A 20,773-nucleotide genomic window follows, 5' to 3' on the forward strand; every position below is an offset into this window, starting at 1 on the left:
GTACACACACACATACTGTACACACACACACACGTACTGTACACACACACTGTACACACACACATACTGTACACACACACACACGTACTGTACACACACACACGTACTGTACACACACACACCGGCTGCAACCGATCCATGATTTCTGGAGTCTTCTGGCCACTGTGGGAGATTTGGCTAGTCTGGATCCTGAGTGGCTACCTGATTTCCCCAGTCACCCAGTTGTCCAGCCTGAGCCGGACTCTAACCGTGTTACGTATCTGTCATTGAGCTGGCACACACAGCGCTGTAACGCTTAGCACAGCGCTGCTGCAAGGAACTTCCGGCAGTGATAAGGTTAATCACACACCTTCCCCTACAAAACAGGTTCTGACAAGGGAACTGCAACACCCAAAGGTCAAGGTACGACACAACACAACACAGCATTATATTCTGCTCCAACGCCGCGTGCTTCCGGAATCATCCAGGGAGCAAACGTTAGGACAATGGAACGAATGGTTCCCACTTTTAACAAGCCCAAGGTACGTATCCCGCATCTCTCACTGGGATTAAGGAACCAGGAATTACAATGGCTTTTAGTAAAAAGGTTAGGATTCATCTTGGAGTCACCGGTCCACCGGATTTATACAACCATTAATAAAACGCAGCAAATGATTGTGTCCGGAAGTGACCGCCAGTAATAACGGTGACCTGCATTAATAGCGGTTATAACACAATGGCCGTGTGATAGCGTCACTCCACTTGTAGCTGGTGAACCCAGTTTGAAAACCACAATGAGCTTCTTGTAATCCTGGTTAAATTACTCCCCCCCCCCTCCCTGCCCCCATTCCTATTCAACACAGTGGGAAGCAGTGCAACGCTCAGTTAATTATGCAGCACCTTCCATTAACTGGAAGGGGAGACCAGGCATGGTTAACTGTGCGCCAACCCGCGTTTCGCTTTATTGAATAGGAGGCGTATCTCAGGCACCAATAATAGATATTATTGATCATATAGCAGAATGAGGCTTCTTCCTGAATATACTGTGTGTTGTACACAGGGAATAATATTGTATATAAGGGCTTCATGAATAGGTGTCCATGTGTGTGTGGCGTGTGAGCACTAATGTATGTTGGCATTTTGTGTGAGCGCAGTAACACATCAGTGAGGGCATTTGGGGAGGAATTACTTCTAGTAACCATGTAATATGATGTATCTGAGTTTGTTCCCAAACCGATGTAGGGGTTCTCCTTCTTTGCACACCCCTGTAGTTTATGGCAGAAAGGGGGGTGATAGACAGCACTCTGACTGAAAAACTCAGCAAGGTTGCAGGGTGCACGGAACAGGAAGGGACCCTAATTCCCCTCACAAGTACTAACAAACCAAAAGATAGTACCAGCACTCTCTGTCTCACAGCTACAGATACTAACGAATACCAGTGTAGGGAATATGAATAATTTAATGACACTAATAATAAACTGAAATTATAGCAACAATAGCCAATGCGCCAATGAGAGAATTAATACCACCACGGAAAAAGTCAAAGTATAGGGGGTAGAGGGGAAAGAAGGAGAAGGGGAAAAAAACACATGCACTCCACAGGGCACGAGGAGCTGAGGACAGAGGGTTTGCTCACTCTCATTAACTGTTTGACATCACATATCTGCATATGCACTTTGTCTCTTTCACAGTCCATGATCTCTCATTAATTGTTTGATATCTGATGTCTGCACATGCCCTTTGTCCTCTCCATAGTTCATGATTTATATCTTGGGTTAGCTGAGTGTGGGATTATTTGACAGTGGGGAGGGAAGGCTAAGGGAAGTACCTCTGGGACCCTTTGGGACCAGGGGGAATGGGCCAGATGAAGAGGTCACCCCTCAAAACGTCGCCCCCCCTAGTTTGCTTTCCTTTTTCCATTTTGTGATTTTTTTCCTTTTGTTTCATGTGTTTTTTTCCCTTCTTGTTGCTATAATTTCAGTTTATTATTAGTGTCATTAAATTATTCATATTCCCTACACTGGTATCCGTTAGTATCTGTAGCTGTGAGACAGAGAGCGCTGGTACTATCTTTTGGTTTGTTAACACCTGTAGTTTAAATCTACCAGCTCTGAAGAGGCCAAAAGATTAGGGTCCATGAAGGAGACGCATTAGGGGGCTTTTGGCCTCGGGAATATTAGTAACAGTACTAACAGTAACAAGTACTTTTGTATCTTGTGTTTATATGCGATAATAATCAGTGTGCCCAAGTGCCTGTGCAAGGAAAATGTTATAAGGAGGAGTTCCGGAAGCGTTAAATAACACAGATTATAGCAATATGTAAGAAGCTGTGCCCCCCTGTGCATCACTTTCCCCTGCTTTGTTCCCGGTGAAAATATCCACTAAATGAATGTGGTCTAACTGCCTGACTTCTGCCCCAGTTTTAAGAAGCTGTTTCTTACATATAACATAACTGCGTTCCAAAAATGCGATGTGTCAAAATACACTTTCTACGCCCCAAAACTGCCCTAATATATAGCGCCCACTCGTAACTGTTTTATATTTTAACGTTTGATGCCGGTGCACATTGATGGAGAAAAATGTCTTGTGCCACTTCCGGCTAGTGCAGGAGTGGCCAAATCCAGTCATCAAGGGCCACCTGTGCTGAAGCAGGGATATCCTGAAAACCTGACCTGTTGGTGGCCCTTGAGGACTGGAGTTGGCCACTACATGAAATTGTAGTAATGTAGAAAAATGGTCATCGAAGGCAAAATGAATACAAAAACTACAGTGGAATCAGCCCGTCCGGTAAGGAAAGTGCGCGGATAACTACACTTAGAAATATTTAGTCCACTGACTTGAATGAGGTGTTAATGCGTCTTCTTATGGAAGAAGACAGCTTAGTAGACATGGCTCTACATATGCCTAAGCGTAGTTACCCCAGCGCCTTCATTGCAGAACGGTTGGAAACCCATTCATTCTCCTGCTTTGTGTTGGTTGTTACAGGTGGAGCTTCATGTCCACCTGGATGCGTGTATAAGGCCGGAGACCCTTCTCTACTTTGCAAAGTGAGTTCTTGGCTAGTTGATCTCCAAACTGATCTACATGGGGGGATTTATTTTGACTCCTACACTTCCTAAGAGAAACTACATTAAACTAAGATTACTGCCCATGTTTACTAAGCCGGTCTAACCCAGGAGAGGCCGTACTAAGCCGTAACGGTTATAGACTCCAAGGTGTATTATACTGCCAGAAAGGTATCTTTTAGGGCATAACTAGCTGAGAAAATATGGACCTATAGATCTCCCAGAGAGATCTCCCAGAGAGATCTCCCAGAGAGATCTCCCAGAGAGATCTGGAGTTAAATCAGCCGATTCCCTCGTGTTTATAACTAAATCACAAAATTATGGGGGGAAAAAAAATCTTGTTTTGTTATCCTAAGCGGTATATCTAACTTGTAGAGAATGATAGAGGTCAGTCACTTCTTGCCCTTTTCCAAAATGGTGCCAGGCTCATCAGCACCAAAATGAAGGATGCTCAACTGTGCCGCAGTACAGTATCTACACACAACACAAAATGTCACAGTAATTCAGCGGCAATATTGTTGCTTTTGATACATCCTTGTATATAAAGCAACAGTAAACCAGTAAACATGGCTACATCTGCAGGGCGAGGAAGAGTGGGGACTCCGAAACACGACTGTGTTATCCACATTTAGTCGTTTTGGGGTCTCTGGTTATTAGTCGGATGTATTTAGAGGAATTCTACACCCGTTGCAGGCGCGACTTGTGATAGATCTCATTATAATATTGCTCTGACCATCTCCTTCCCAAACTAATCATACACCCACTCCCAAAGCGCTCAGAAAGCAATTAGCAGAAAAAGATTGAGCTAAGCACCTTGATACATAGTTGCCCCCAGATACATAGTTGCCCCCGGATACACAGTTGCCCCCCGGATACACAGTTGCCCCCCGGATACACAGTTGCCCCCAGATACACAGTTGCCCCCAGATACACAGTTGCCCCCAGATACACAGTTGCCCCCGGATACACAGTTGCCCCCGGATACACAGTTGTCCCCAGATACACAGTTGCCCCGGATACATAGTTGCACCTGGATACATAGTTGCCCCCGGATACATAGTTGCCCCCAGATACACAGTTGCCCCCAGATACACAGTTGCCCCCAGATATACAGTTGCCCCCAGATATACAGTTGCCCCCAGATACACAGTTGCCCCCAGATACACAGTTGCCCCCGGATACACAGTTGCCCCCGGATACACAGTTGCCCCCAGATACATAGTTGCACCCTGATACCAATTACAGGGGCCATGTATCAGCGCAGATATAAATGCTAACAGAAAGCTGACACATTGCTCCGTCTTGTGCTAACCACAAATGTTTCAACCACCAGAGCTGACAGATTAATATTTTTTTAACGCAAATACATGATTTAAAAAAGTTTCATAGAGATCTGATACATCTCATTATAATCCGAGAGGTAATTCGTCCCTGACATCTTCTATTGGCCTCTCCCTAATCCCAAACGGCACCGAGTAAAGGCGTTGATACACAGAGGCAAAATAAAAATGACATATGTGCTGCAAATTTGCCGTGAACAATTCAAAGTACACTCACCCCCACCCATGTGACACACACACACACACACACACACACACACACACACACACACACACACACACACACACACACACGCCTCCTCTAATATCAGACTATTTAAAGCAGCAAATTGCTGGTTTTGGGGTCCATTTTTTCCCCTTTATATTTACCCCAGAAGATCTCTTTCTGCCCTGTCATGGGATGTTTTAGATTTCTTTGCTCAGGAGATAGGAGCAATTGAAATATTAAGTGCCTGGAAGGCCCAAAATGGAGGCTCGCCCTGGAGCCCGGCCTCAGAGACTCAGACTTTTAAGACAAAAATAAATAAAAGATGAGGGTTTTCTCAGGGGGCCGGTCACGGACATTGCATACAATAAAACGCATACTACAGAGTCCTGCAGGGTGGCCGACACTTCTTCCTGGCGACTGCAGCTATAGTAACCCAGAGGATACACGGAAAATGTTCTATTTTCACCCATAGAAAAAGACACCTGCAGATACCTGGGGACAGCGTTGAAAGTCTTCTGGAGAGCATTGTCTGCACGAACCCGGGGAGTCTTTCCCACTTCCTTTCCAAGTTTCATATCTACATGCCCATTGTTGCGTAAGTACACTATTTGACACTATTTTGAGTGTGTGTTTGTGAGCACACATGGGCCTCGCAAAGTACTGCAATGTTTACACTCACCGTGTTCACCAAATAAAGCGGAATCATTATTCCTGGGTATCTAATTAATTCACCCCGTGATTAAACACCTTTAACACTGTCACCACTTCGGCCCACGTACTGAAGAGTTTGTCCACAAACGCTTCACCGAAATATAATCCCCACGTCAGCACGAGATTCCGACTCGGACCTTGTGCCTCACGCCGCTTCTAACTGTTTGCCAAGCATAGGGTTTACCAGGTGTCCAGTACTGGACCGGACTGTCCTGTATTTGGACTATCCAGTAACAGATGTGAGGTAATACTGGAACCTCTGCTTTATAAAGTGCTCCGTTTCCATGGTAAATGGAGGTGCGGAGACGCAGCACAGGGCTAAACTCCGATGATACGGGGGCAAGCTGGCAAAACCGAAACAAACCTATTAACAGAAGACGATGAAGGAGAACGGATCTCTCACAGAAACATTAACTGGCGGTGATCCGATCAGACTATACAACCGTTAAAATACCTCCTGCGATCGCTGGCGGCACCGCCACTAATATTAACCCAGATCCAACCTCTCGGGCAGTCTTCAAGTGCCACGAACGGGTCAGTTTTTAAGGATATCCCTGCTTCAGCACAGGTGGCTCAAATGTAATGATGCTATTGCTTGTTGTTTTCTGTTTAGCGGCGACAGAGAAGCCGTGAAAAGAATCGCCTACGAGTTTGTTGAGATGAAGGCCAAGGAAGGGGTGATTTACGTGGAGGTCCGGTACTGCCCTCACCTGTTTGCCAACTCTAAAGTGGACCCTATCCCGTGGGGGCAGGAAGGGTAAGTCCACTAAATAGCGAACATGTAAAAGACGGCGAAACATGGGGAGGCCGTTAAAATAACTGGTACCATTTGTCTGTACATGTTGGGGACGTGTGCATTTAGATGCACATAAAAACAAGTCGTGTTTTGCCTTTGTAGGCTATGTTAGCTTTTAGGGTTCTTTATATACTGAATTATAGTGCACACAGAGCTCACACGTGTACATGTGAAGATGGGACCTATGAGGTTTGGAACGGTAACACAACCTACAATGATACTACATTACTCCTGACCTCTACTAGAACTTGGAGTGACACCTCTGTCTGACTCGCGTGTCAGAAACGTGCTCAGGAAATGTGGTTTCCCTTTATATAGAGAGAGGGCACAGACACAGAATATAACACACCCCATTACATTACGTGTGCGGGGAACTCCTCTCTAACACACCCCGTAACCTTTGGTGTTGGTTTCCCTCAAACAAAGGAGATGACACAGTGAAAGTATTTTGGGTGTACTTATCCATGCTAATCAATATAGGGCTGTAATGGAGCCCCCCCCCCCCCAAGGGAGAAGTGTCTGAGAAGGAGGAGGCCGGGAGAACATTTCCCCAAACTTGAAGGCTTTAGTCCAGGAACGGCCAACTCCAGTCCTCAAGAGCCACCAACAGGTCAGGTTTTAAGGATACCCCTGCTTCAGCACAGGTGGCTCAGTCATTGACTGGGCCACCTATGCTGAAGCAGGGATACCCGTAAAACCTGACCTGTTGGTGGATCGAGGACTGGAGTTGGCTATTCCTGCTTTAGACCGATAAATATTGAAACTTAAACCTTCAAAATCTGTCCTTAAGCACAAAGTTACTGTAAAGAAAAATCCATATACTGTATATATAGACACAATACAAATACCACACCGGAATCGGGAATACAAAATCAGGGGAAAGTTCACCTGTTCCTCCAGCAATGTCGTGTACCTCATCATGTGCATGAAATGCCCAGGGGGCTGCTACTACATAGGTGAGACGGGGCAGGGGCTAAACAAGAGAATTAATCTGCATCGCCACAGCATCACACGCGGAACAAGAGACGGCCCTGTCGGCAAACATTTCTCTGACTCTGGCCATAAGATGAACGATCTGAGGGTTGCCATACTCAAAGGTAATCATAAAACCCCGAAAGAGAGGCGGTTGCATGAATACAAATTTATGCAACTGTTCGGGACACTTAGCAGTGGCCTAAACAGAGATCGAAATTTTATGAGTCATTACTGACACAAGTGAACTCTCTTCCCATGAGCGCCTAAGACCATGTCTGTACATACTGTGCTATATGTATGCACACACAGCTGTCCCTTACACATACATATACTCCTTGTTTTTCCATCCCTATACACCAATAGGGACCACATAGTATCTACACACACTTTTTTAGTTTTCTACAATCTCTCAAATTTCCACACCTACCCACACCCTTTATATTAACTCCCACTCCACACACATCTTTTGTAAAGCACTGTATACACTGTGGGCTCTCCATTAATTTATATTCACACAGATACACACACACACTCTTATATCACTTACTTTCAGGAACCATTTAACACCTCTAGCCATAAATCTCATCCACACGGGGGAAGGACAAGCACAGATAACATTCCAAGAGACACTGTTTTTAAGTATACCCTTTGCTTGCTTCATTCATTGTAACATCGCCGGAAGAAGAGATCAGTATATCTCGAAAGCTCGTACAAATAAAAGCACCTCGTTAGCCACAGAACGGTATCGTCTATTTATTTTTTGATTATATATATATATATATATATATATATATATATATATACACACACTCTGAAATCCTATAAATTTCTTTTCTGCAGACATATTGATGTACTTTTCTGTAAATCCCACAGTCTGACAATTTAACAAACTATTTCGCTTCCTTAAACGAGTTTAACAAGGACTTAGCTTCATTTCCCCTTGAAATGAATTCCAAATTGCATTTGTTACGGGGGCCTCGAAATGGGGGAATGTTTGTCTTATCCCACTCTGTCCTTATCAGAGAAGCCATAGATAAGAGGAACAACGGGGGTCTCTGTCTGTGCAAACTCTTGTTTAACACACAGTGACATCATTCCCATACTAAGACACAGTGACATCATTCCCATACTAAGACACAGTGACATCATTCCCATACTAAGACACAGTGACATCATTCCGTGACTAAGACACAGTGACATCATTCCCGTACTAAGACACCGTGACATCATTCCCATACTAAGACACAGTGACATCATTCCCATACTAAGACACAGTGACATCATTCCCATAATAAGACACAGTGACATCATTCCCACACTAAGACACAGTGACATCATTCCCATACTAACACAGTGACATCATTCCCACACTAAGACACAGTGACATCATTCCCATACTAACACAGTGACATCATTCCCATACTAAGACACAGTGACATCATTCCCACACTAACACGGTGAAATCATTCCCATACTAAGACACAGTGACATCATTCCCATACTAAGACACCGTGACATCATTCCCATACTAAGACACCGTGACATCATTCCCATACTAAGACACAGTGACATCATTCCCATACTAACACAGTGACATCATTCCCACACTAAGACACAGTGACATCATTCCCATACTAACACAGTGACATCATTCCCATACTAAGACACAGTGACATCATTCCCATACTAACACAGAGACATCATTCCCATACTAAGACACAGTGACATCATTCCCGTACTAACACAGTGACATCATTCCCATACTAAGACACAGTGACATCATTCCCATACTAACACAGTGACATCATTCCCATACTAAGACACAGTGACATCATTCCCGTACTAAGACACAGTGACATCATTCCCATACTAAGACAGTGACATCATTCCCGTACTAAGACACCGTGACATCATTCCCATACTAAGACACAGTGACATCATTCCCATACTAAGACACCGTGACATCATTCCCATACTAAGACACAGTGACATCATTCCCATACTAAGACACAGTGACATCATTCCCATACTAACACAGTGACATTATTCCCGCACTAAGACACAGTGACATCATTCCCGTACTAACACAGTGACATCATTCCCATACTAACACAGTGACATCATTCCCGTACTAAGACACCGTGACATCATTCCCATACTAAGACACCGTGACATCATTCCCATACTAAGACACAGTGACATCATTCCCATACTAACACAGTGACATCATTCCCACACTAAGACACAGTGACATCATTCCCATACTAACACAGTGACATCATTCCCATACTAAGACACAGTGACATCATTCCCACACTAACACGGTGAAATCATTCCCATACTAAGACACAGTGACATCATTCCCATACTAAGACACCGTGACATCATTCCCATACTAAGACACCGTGACATCATTCCCATACTAAGACACAGTGACATCATTCCCATACTAACACAGTGACATCATTCCCACACTAAGACACAGTGACATCATTCCCATACTAACACAGTGACATCATTCCCATACTAAGACACAGTGACATCATTCCCATACTAACACAGTGACATCATTCCCATACTAAGACACAGTGACATCATTCCCATACTAAGACACAGTGACATCATTCCCATACTAAGACACAGTGACATCATTCCCGTACTAAGACACCGTGACATCATTCCCATACTAAGACACAGTGACATCATTCCCATACTAACACAGTGACATCATTCCCATACTAAGACACAGTGACATCATTCCCATACTAACACAGTGACATCATTCCCATACTAAGACACAGTGACATCATTCCCGTTCACTGAATAATGGGTCAGGAATTAGTCTCGGAAAACAGGCGGCGAGTGGAAACGCCGCTAATATTGTGCATTTGTTCCCACAGAGGGGATCTCACCCCAGAAGAAGTGGTTAATCTCGTTAACGAAGGGTTAAAGGAAGGCGAAAAAGACTTTACCATAAAAGTCAGATCTATCCTGTGCTGCCTGCGCCATATGCCTGGTAATATCACACACACACACACAGTGACACACACAGTGACACACACAGTGACACACACAGTGACACACACAGTGACACACACAGTGACACACACAGTGACACACACACACACACACACACACACACACACACACACACACACACACACACACACACACACACACACACAGTGACACACACACACAGTGACACACACACACAGTGACACACACACACACACACAGTGACACACACACACACACACACACACACACACACACACACACACACAGTGACACACAGTGACACACAGTGACACACACAAACACACAGTGACACACACAAACACACAGTGACACACACACACACACACACAGTGACACACACACACACACACACACAGTGACACACACACACACACACACACACACACACACACACACACACACACACACACACACACACACACACACACAGTGACACACACACAGTGAAACACACACACACAGTGACACACACACACACACACAGTGACACACACACACACACACACACACACACACTAAGACACAGTGACACACACACACACACACACACACAGTGACACACACACACACACACAGTGACACACACACACACACACACACACACACACACACAGTGACACAAACACACAAACACACACACACACACACACACACACACAGTGACACAAACACACACACAGTGACACACACACACACACACACAGTGACACAAACATTCACACAGTGACACACACACACAGTGACACACACACACACAGTGACACACACATACACACAGCGACATACACAAACAGTGACACACACATACACACAGTGACACACACACACACATACACACAGTGACATACACACACACACAGTGACACACATATACACACAGTGACACACACACACAGTGACACACACACATAGTGACACACACACACAAACAGTGACACACACATACACACAGTGACACACACATACACACAGTGACACACACACACACGATGTAATATGTAGTTACCACTTAGAGTGTAAGCTCTCCGGGGCAGGGATTGCCTTTGTTTGTTGCACTTATTGTATTAGTGCCGATGGGTCACCGGATCCGGCATTCAAGTCAACGGGACTCAGCACCGGATCCGGTGAGCTAACCTGTACCGGCAACAAATACTAAACCAGACAACAGGAATGGAAATCCCTGGCCCAGTGAGCTTGCAATCTAAGTGGTTGATGCGAAGCATAGTACCATTCTCACCATGTACTGATACATTTGCTTAATAAGACGCGCTGAATGACGCCTCTCCCGGTGAAACCTCGCTCACCATCACCTAGAAACATGTTCCACGTCTGTTTATACCAAAGCAGCGTGTTCAATTAATTTCCTGCGTCTCATCAAGACTATAAAACAGGCGATTATTGGATGTTTTTTTTATTCATCCTAACATTCTATGTAATTATTTCATGCACTATAATAATAACTTTATTTCAGATAGCGCCTTTCTCCCGATGGGACGCAAAGCGCGTTACAATCGCAGTGTAGCGCGCGGTACGCAGCATTGTACACAAAGCCCTTAAAGTTAACCCCAACAGATAAAACCCCTAAAGTTAACCCCTGACCCTAAAACGTTCCTTCTCACAGAAGTGGCCGGCAGCCGAAGGTCCCTCTGTGGCTAAACGCCGGCGGGGGGCAGGGAGTTGGTGATGGCGGGGCGGTTGCGATCAAAATTCTCATTCCGAAGAATTAGTAATGACTAAAAGGAAATTTGTATTAAAGAAAAGCAGTCTTCGCTCCCCAATAAGATTTTTTTTAAGACAGGATTGGAGCCAGGGGAACTCAGGAGCTGAACCCCACTATGTTTAGCGCCAGGGACCCCGCCCCTCCCCCCCCCCCCTTTTCCCGGTGAAGTTACTGGGTTTAAATCTCCCTCCTAGGGATACTAAAATAAGAGGAGCGGAGGGCGGGCGCTGCTAATCTGGTAGTAATGAACTAAACAATATCTCAAAAAAAGACAAACACACATGGATCTCCCAAAAAAATCTGGCGAGTTTCGTGCCACGCGGGGGACTTTGACAAAAGTCCTCTCCTCCTCTTATTTTTGCTTTGTATCCCGGCTGGAGCACGCCTCGCGTTTACTGCCTTCCTCATGCGAGTATGCTTATTTTTGGCTTCTCTAGACCCAGTGGGGTACACCAGGGACAGTTCGGGGTTGCCGGCGCAGGGGAGCACATTCTCATTGGGCGGTTCTCTTTGCCGGGAGCGCTATGGTCTGGATAGCCCCCCCTCCCTGCTACATTCACCCCCTCCCTGCTACATTCACCCCCTCCCTGCTACATTCACCCCCTCCCTGCTACATTCACCCCCTACCCTGCCATATAAGCCACACTTGCATTGGGTTTTACAGTATATGCTCAGTCTTGATTACAGCATTGCCTTATACCATTATATTATCGTCTTCATTTATGCATCAAGTGATTCATTTCTATTGCCTTATAATTCTTTGAGCATCAGATCTGGGATTTGTTCCCCATTTTTCGTTAGGGACGCTAAAATAATACTAAATCATGGGCCAATAGGAAGCTGCATCATCATCGGTTCCGGCTTCCTATTGGGCGGCCATTTAAATCCCCCCTTAACAACCAGGAGGCAATACTGGTACCGTAACCTCACCGGTAAGTATCTCAGAACCCAGGGGGGACAGTGGGATTGGGGGTTCAGCTCATACGAACCCCAGAGTTCCAATCCTACATAAAGAGGTTCAGATGACTGAACCGTGACTGCACTTTTAAAGTGCGTCATTGTACACCTTTATTTATACAGCGCCCACAGTGTAGTCAGCACTGTACAAAGACAGCACAGCACAGGGAATTACACTGCAGTAAGCGCAACAAAGCCAGGCAACAGGACAGGAAATCCCTGCCCTTTACGTGGGTTAAAGTCTCTACAGAGTTCACTGGACACTGGCTTGTGTTTCTAACAGACTGGTCACTGGAGATTGTGGAGCTCTGCAAGAAGCACCGGAAGGACTCAGTGGTGGCCATTGACCTGGCCGGAGACGAGTCTCTGCAGAGTGAAACCTCGCCTGCGATTTTTAAGGCTTATGAGGTTTGTATAAGATACGCTGCGCTGAAAACGTTTGGGAAAACAAAGGCGTCGGAAACCTGTGTTACCCCCCAAAAAGCAGGGGCGGTTGGTTTCTGATGGACACCAATAGAAAGTGGTGACAGGGCGCCCCGATGATGTGGCGGATTCCTGTTCGCCTGCGGGAATTGGGCTGACCAGGTGGGTATTTTTTTTTAAGTAGTAGGTGTCTTTGCCTGTGTTCTGTAATCGTTTTATTTTTAATGTAAAATAACACTAAACCCTCGCCTGGCAGAGAGGTCGGCGAAGATTTACTATAAACGGTTATATTATCTCACATTATCCGTCTGGTTCTTGGGATATTACGGTTTTATTCCCTTACACAGGAATACTTGTACGGGAGAAACAATATGGCAGACGCGGTTAGCATCACGGCACTGGCACAAAAAGAAAGACGTGACCAATTTCTGCAACTCTGGGGTGTATCGGGAGCTGTAATTAGTGCATTTCAACTGCGTGGGACCTGATTACAACAACGTTACAAATAAATAGCAGTTTCTGTGGGGTTTGCACGCTTCATCAATATCAGTTTATATGATATATTCTTGGACATTTGCTTTGGGCCTTTCACAGTCAGGCGTTTGGGCCTTTCACAGTCAGGCGTTTGGGCCTTTCACAGTCAGGCGTTTGGGCCTTTCACAGTCAGGCGTTTGGGCCTACACATTGGCAGCTCTAATAAACCAAAATACATTTTAAAAGCAGGCGTAGTATGCAAAGCTTCCTATGCTCCCAGGCAGAGTTGGTGTTCCACTCACACTTATTGACTCTTAATAGTAGTGTTACTAGAGGGGGTTGGGGAACAGCTAAACCAGGGGTGGGGCAACTCCACCAGTCCTCAAGGACCACCCACAGGTCAGGTTTTCAGGATATCCCTGCTTCAGCACAGGTCGTGCAGTCTTTCACTGAGCCACAGATTGAGCCACCTGTGCTGAACGCAGGGATATCCTGAAAACCTGGCCTGTTGGTGGCCCGGGAAGACTGGAGTTTGCCCGCCCCTGCTGTCGATTCTGACAACGATGTTCTTTCAGGAAGCCGCCAGGTGTGGGGTCCACCGAACAGTACACGCTGGAGAAGCCGGGCCACCTTCAGTGGTCAAAGAGGTGGGAATCAGTCTCTAGCTTTTACAGGCGACTCTCTTGGGCCTCGTCATTAAATCAGCGCAGACATTTAGACCCAACAAAAATTGGGAGTTCAGTAAAAAATATATATATATGAGTCTGCCAAAAGTTCACTTCCTAATGTATTGTGCTGGCGGTGGGTGATCTGACGGTGATCCAAGTCACATATAGAGAGGGAGACTGTGTGACGTCAATCTTCCTCCCTCTGCTCGCAGGGCCGCCGGCAGCTTACCTGGGGTCAGGGACTAGTCTCCACCTGGGCCCCAGGTTGTTGAGTGGGGGGGGACGTGCCTGTTTCCTGCCTGTCGGCGGCCCTGTAACTCCCCCCCTCTCACTCATGCTTTCTCCCACCCCCCCTCTCCTCCTCTCTTCCTCCAACCCCTCCCCCCACCCTCAAATATTCTCCAGCACTGGGGAGCATACTGCAAAGGGCAGGGGGGCGCTGAACTCCAGTCCTCAAGGGCCACCGGCAGGTCAGGTTTTCAGGATATCCCTGCTTCAGCACAGGTGGCTCAATCAGAGGCTCAGTCTAAGACTGAGCCTCAGATTGAGCCACCTGTGCTGAAGCAGGGATATCCTGAAAACCTGACCTGTTGGGGGGGGGGGTCTTTGGGACTGCAGTTCAGCGCCCCTGGATAGGGGACACTCTTTGTGTGTAACATTGATGTCTTTCTTCTGCCCTTGAAGGCTGTAGAAACGCTGCAGGCTGAGAGAATAGGACACGGTTATCACACCCTACAAGATCCTGCGCTGTATACCCGGTTATTAAAGATGAACATGCATTTTGAGGTAATGTATACGCTATGTCCGACTGAAGTGCTGTGTACAAGCTATACTTGACATCTCTGCCGACTCTCCCACAATGGATGGGAAACTCCCAAGTAGTCCTCTGGGAGTCTGGACATATCTCCTGCAATCACATCACACAGAAAACCTTTGCTGGAACAGATGCCCCCCCCACGGGTCACGGATTCCGCTGCTCTCTGCCCGTGGCTGCCGGGAGAAGAAGCCTCTCGGAGATTAAACTCTCCTCAACACCAGATATTGGGTACACGGTATTCATGTACCGGCGGTCCTCGGTTATCCAACGGGACCCGCTCTGGGAGTAGGGCTGGATAGTGAAACCGTTGTAAAGTGAGTCCCATGTTAATCAGTGGCGGTGAGCGTTGGATAGCGCATTCTGGCGTCGGATAACGGCCCATAGGGTTGCATTGTAAAGCGTTGGATATGCCATTCGTTGTAAAGTGAAACGTTGGATAACGAGGACGACCTGTATAGTGCGAAAAATGAAGATGATTTGGCCAGGAACTGGAAAGACGGCAACTTTATTTAGGATGCAAGTTTTGTCTTTCCTTATACATTTACAGCCTAGAAATGGGGGGACGATTCAGCGGGAAGGACCAGAGATGTGAGGATTGCAAAACACCATTATTTTAGCGGGTTTGGATAGAATAGTGATTGGGGCTTTGAGCCTGATGGGCTCTAAGCCAGGGTGACCAGCTCCAGTCCTCAGAGCCACCAACAGGTCATGTTAGCCCATTTAGTTAACCTGTTTATTCTTGCTTCCCAAATGCATAACCTTACATTTATCTGTATTAAACCTAATCTGCCATTTACCTGCCCGAGTTTCCAGTCTCTCCAAGGAGAGAAATGACATCCCGCTCTGGTTCTACTACCGTACACAATTTAGTGTCATCAGCAACATTGGGACTTTGCTCTCGATGCCAACCTCAAAGTCATTAATAAACAAGTTAAAAAGTGTTTACAAAATGTTGCTGGCTATGCAGGATTGTACCTTTAATGCAGATAACTAACATATAACTAATAATTTTCAATTACAGATGTGCCCGTGGTCTAGTTACATCACTGGAGCTTGTGACCCCGATTTCACAAAACATCCCTTAATCCAGTAAGATTTATTTAACCTTTTACCTGGTAAACATCAAACGATTTGGGTTTTGTTAATTGAGTATTAATATTATCAAGGTGAACTCCAAACAAATCAAGACTTAGATTTGGCACAGCAAGAGTGGGACAGAAAATTATCTGCCCGGCAAAATGACCTTCTGTACATTGATACAGAGAGCCCACAGATTATAGAGCTGCCACCCTGTTAAATATGTTACTGGTGGTTAATGATGCCAAGTACTGCCAGCCTGTCACGCTCAGATCCCAACCCAATTCTGGTTTTCCAAGGGTCAATTATCCTTATAGAGGGAGAACTATTAACAACCAGATTTAACGAAGATTAGTTAGATTGGACACAGTCTCGTGATGGCTTGGAATGACAATATTAATGGATGTTAATGCATTGTTAGCGATGTGTTGCTCCACTCACCCCCACATTGAGTAGAAGGGACATTGGTGATCAACAGCTGTCCTCGTATCTCAGAGAATTACCCAATTTTTTCTTTTATCGGCATCAAATTTTTTTTTTTTTTTTTTTACAGGCTCAAGAGAGATAAAGCAAATTATTCTTTAAGCACGGACGGGCCTCTCCCCTTTGGCACCACATTGGAGAAGGATTACGCCATTGCCAAGAAGCACATGGGGTTTAGCGATGAAGATTTCATGCGCGTGGTAAGGGTATGGACAAGGGTGTGGGTAAGCGTGTGGTAAGGGTATGGGTAACCGTATGGGCAAGGGTATGTGTAAGCATGTGGTAAGGGTATGGGTAAGCGTATGGTAAGGGTATGGGCAAGGGTATGGGTAAGCGTGTGGTAAGGGTATGGGCAAGGGTATGGGTAAGCGTGTGGTAAGGGTATGGGTAAGCATGTGGTAAGGGTATGGGCAAGGCTGGGGCAAGGGTATGGGTAAGCATGTGGTAAGGGTATGGGCAAGGGTGTGGTTTTCATGTGCATCATAATATCACCTCCATCCCACCAGATCATGCAGCTACTTTTTATATATTAAAGCTTCCTTCCCATGTTATGGCACAGGGCGCATTTCCGCCTTTCCCACGGATTTTAACCTCTTTTATACCTGCCACTGAACGGGAACCGTCTCATCAAAGGTGCAATTTTATATCACTGAATTATATTTATTTGACACATTTGCACGTTCACTAAAAGTGAGCACAGTATTATTATTTAATATAATTTATTCACACTGTATTTGTCTCAGAGGAGCGCCTTAATCACTTTTTCTTGCATTGAACAGGACCAAGCAGAAATCTGCACATCTTTATTTTAAAAAGTTAACTCTGTGCTTCTTTTTGGGGTCGATCACGTGAGAATAAGCAGCACAGCTTTGCTGTGTGAACACCCTACAAGCCGGCGCTGGGTCTGTTTCAGTAATAATAATAATAAAACAAATCAGAAACAGATGGGGGAAAAAATAAAACAAATAATTTGCTGGCACAAGCACGAGACGGAGCTCAATTTCAAAACAGACGGATTTTGTGATTAATTTTGCCCTTTGACAGCAATATCCGGATGTCCCAATTATTTTCCTACCTCTCAGTACCCAGAGGTTCTTTACCTTGCCGATATTGTATTGTATTGTGTGTCTTTATTTATATAGCGCCATAAATGTACATAGCGCTTTACAGTAGTAATACATATCATATAAATAACAAATAATATAAATAACAGATCATGGGAATAAGTGCTTCAGACATACTATAAAAGTAACATTAAGGAAGGAGTCCCTGCTCCGAGGAGCTTACAATCTAATTGGTAGGTAGGGGTAACGTACAGAGACAGTAGGAGGGAGTTCTGGTAAGTGCGTCTGCAGGGGGCCAAGCTTTATGTATCATGTGTCCATGATTATCCACAGTGCTATTCATACGCTTCTTTAAGCAGATGTGTCTTAAGGTGGGTCTTAAAGGTGGATAGGGGGCTAGTCGGGTATTGAGGGGAAGGGCATTCCAGAGGTGTGGGGCAGAAAGTGAGAAAGGTTTAAGGCGGGAGAGAGCTTTAGATACAAAGGGGGTAGAAAGAAAACATCCTTGAGCAGAACGCAAGAGTCGGGATGGTGCATAGCGAGAAATTAGGGCTGAGATGTAATGAGGGGCAGAAGAGTGTAAAGCTTTAAAAGTGAGCAGGAGAATTGAGTGTGAGATAAGGAAACCAAACATTGATGACTGCGAGGTCACGGTAGGAAATCTCTGTTGGGTGCTGAAGCGAGGCTGAACCCTGGCGGTCAGCTCTCACCCATCACTGAATGTGTCCGAGTCTCATGGAGCTTCAGCCGTCTCAGACGTCTGTGGATGTCTCCGAGTCTCATGGAGCTTCAGCCGTCTCAGACGTCCGTGGATGTCTCCGAGTCTCACGGAGCTTCAGCCGTCTAAGTCCTCAGTGGATGTCTCAGAGTCTCACGGAGCTTCAGCCGTCTAAGTCCTCAGTGGATGTCTCCGAGTCTCACGGAGCTTCAGCCGTCTAAGTCCTCAGTGGATGTCTCAGAGTCTCACGGAGCTTCAGCCGTCTAAGTCCTCAGTGGATGTCTCAGAGTCTCACGGAGCTTCAGCCGTCTAAGTCCTCAGTGGATGTCTCAGAGTCTCACGGAGCTTCAGCCGTCTCAGACCTCAGTGTATGTCTCCGAGTTTCCATGGAGTTTACATGTTGCGCGTTATAATCGGCTTGCGCCACATTTGGCAGCTATCACCATTCCTTGTCACGGGATTGTCACGCACGCGGTAACGCTTTCCCCTTTATCTGGATTTTCAGAACATAAACGCGGCTCGCTCCAGTTTCCTCCCCGATGAAGAAAAGCAAGAACTTCTCCGCAAATTATACAACGCCTATGGAATAACAGATTTGTAACCAAAATGTTGAGTTCATAAAACTGTAAATTGTTTGGATATAAAATTCCCATTAAAAGAAGCGCAGACTGCCTAAAACCTGCAGTTCTGCCAGTGCCGGTTCTTCTTCTCTTGACAATAAATAATGTGAATTGTAACAATGTTGCTTTTTTGCATCCAGTTCATTTTCTAGCTTTTGAATAGTGGTTTGATTTTCGCCTGCACCAGAATCCAGCCAGCCATATGAAACCAACACAGTGGGACAAAATCCCAAGTGCAAACCACTCAGGAGCTGAGCCGCTAAATCTCTGCAAGCGCTCAGGCAGATTCCCCACGGGTCACTCGGGCGGAAAGATCTGGGACAATGAGCCATGTGTGAGAAACACCTGTAGCCATTAATCCATCCCCTGCCAGAACGCGTTGTTGAGACTGTTTCTGACCTCTCTGGGAGCAGACGGGACGATTAACTTTATTTGGCTCCAGTCTCCCTCTTCTGGAGGAAAAAACATCTGGGAATAACGCTAGGTGGGGGACCACACAACCTACCTGTGTATTGTAAATATTTGATATATTTGCATTCCAAGCTGTTGATTTTGTCCTTGTTTTATTTCAAAAATCTTTTGTCTTACAAAATGGTGTGTGTGTGGTGTGTGTGTTCCTGATCCAAAAATGTCTAGGTTTTGAAATGGCCCAGATATTATTCTGTGCCTGTGCTTTATAGGATATGGGAGGTGCAATTTAAAAAATAGTTGAGCCTTGGTGTAAAGATCACAGCAAAATGTGGGCGAGACGGTGCTTTGCCGCCACTGCACATTTATGACCCCGGTTTGCAGGCACCAGCGGCTCTACTGGAAACTCTAATTTCCTATAGATCAGACAGGGTTTTTTTTTTTTTTTTTTAACAAAAATATCTCATCACTTCTATTCATCAGAATCTATTTCCTATCACACTGTCAGACACCCGGAACTGCAAAGATTTATTTCCATATTACAAGAGAAGTGGAAATATGCAGCGTAATAATTCAGCTTCTGACAGCTTTATTTAGAACAGAGCTTTATGTTGCAATAACGTGCAAATTCAACACCTTTCTGTCTACTATATTCCCTCCTGCACTGTACTGGAGACCCTCTCGCTGCACATAGTGGATGCTGTGTTGTTACATGGTACCACTGGCTCCCTGGAACATCTTTCACAGCCTCCTTTCTCAATCCGGACACAGGGGGAACTTATTTACAGAAACAAGATTCATTTTATATCGGTGACTGACTCTTAACAGAAAAGGAGCGAAGATCTCTCGCCCAAATGTAAAATATTTCTTATATTGATTGCCACTGGGGTCAGCCTCACTGGCAGCCAATAGAAGGCGGTGGCATCCTCATGAGACGATACTGCAGATTCCGACCCAGTCGGGTTTTACAGACAAAAAACATTGGCACTCTGCATGTCCCTGGGTACCTTAAATGCAGCAGCTCAGGCTCAAATCCTTCTCACGGCTTCACTGTCGGGAAGGTGGCAACAGGCGCTCAGCATGAGATATAGTGGTAATTGTGCTGGTAGGTTCAACAATAACAAAAATATCATGTATATATTATCTATAGACTACTGTTTTGCCTTTGGGTGCTCCAGGCTGCAGCTACTATGTAACGAGGTCTGGCATTCCTGGCTACAACGCCGTG

General features: G+C 45.5%; 1 protein-coding gene across 3 annotated transcripts; it reads left to right on the top strand.

Moving 5' to 3' along the window:
* Positions 1 to 372: 372 nt before the first annotated feature.
* LOC142466425 (adenosine deaminase-like) lies at positions 373 to 19,257 on the top strand. Of its 3 annotated transcripts, XM_075571323.1 has the most exons (12): positions 373 to 521; positions 2,965 to 3,026; positions 5,065 to 5,187; positions 5,917 to 6,060; positions 9,975 to 10,090; positions 13,077 to 13,201; positions 14,266 to 14,337; positions 15,043 to 15,144; positions 16,197 to 16,264; positions 16,806 to 16,935; positions 17,295 to 17,368; positions 19,023 to 19,257. In XM_075571323.1, the coding sequence occupies exons 1-12, from the start codon at positions 486 to 488 to the stop codon at positions 19,027 to 19,029; spliced, it is 1,059 nt and encodes a 352-aa protein (XP_075427438.1). In that variant the 5' UTR covers positions 373 to 485; the 3' UTR covers positions 19,030 to 19,257. The 3 variants fall into 3 exon arrangements, with proteins under 3 accessions (XP_075427438.1, XP_075427437.1, XP_075427439.1); XM_075571322.1 differs by lacking the exon at positions 17,295 to 17,368; XM_075571324.1 differs by lacking the exons at positions 14,266 to 14,337; positions 17,295 to 17,368.
* The last annotated feature ends 1,516 nt before the right edge of the window (positions 19,258 to 20,773 follow it).

The sequence above is a fragment of the Ascaphus truei genome, chromosome 15 (genome assembly GCF_040206685.1).
Source record: "Ascaphus truei isolate aAscTru1 chromosome 15, aAscTru1.hap1, whole genome shotgun sequence".
NCBI classification, from domain to species: Eukaryota; Metazoa; Chordata; class Amphibia; order Anura; family Ascaphidae; genus Ascaphus; species Ascaphus truei.

What these genes read in the sequence shown, in the direction of transcription:
- LOC142466425 (XM_075571322.1), top strand. Translation starts at nt 486, where the DNA reads ATGGAACGAATGGTTCCCACTTTTAACAAGCCCAAG. An exon ending in CACCTTCAGTGGTCAAAGAG is followed by an intron (nt 14,338 to 15,042) that starts GTGGGAATCAGT and finishes CTGCCCTTGAAG; the next exon opens with GCTGTAGAAACGCTGCAGGC. An exon ending in ACAAAACATCCCTTAATCCA is followed by an intron (nt 16,265 to 16,805) that starts GTAAGATTTATT and finishes TTTTTTTTACAG; the next exon opens with GCTCAAGAGAGATAAAGCAA.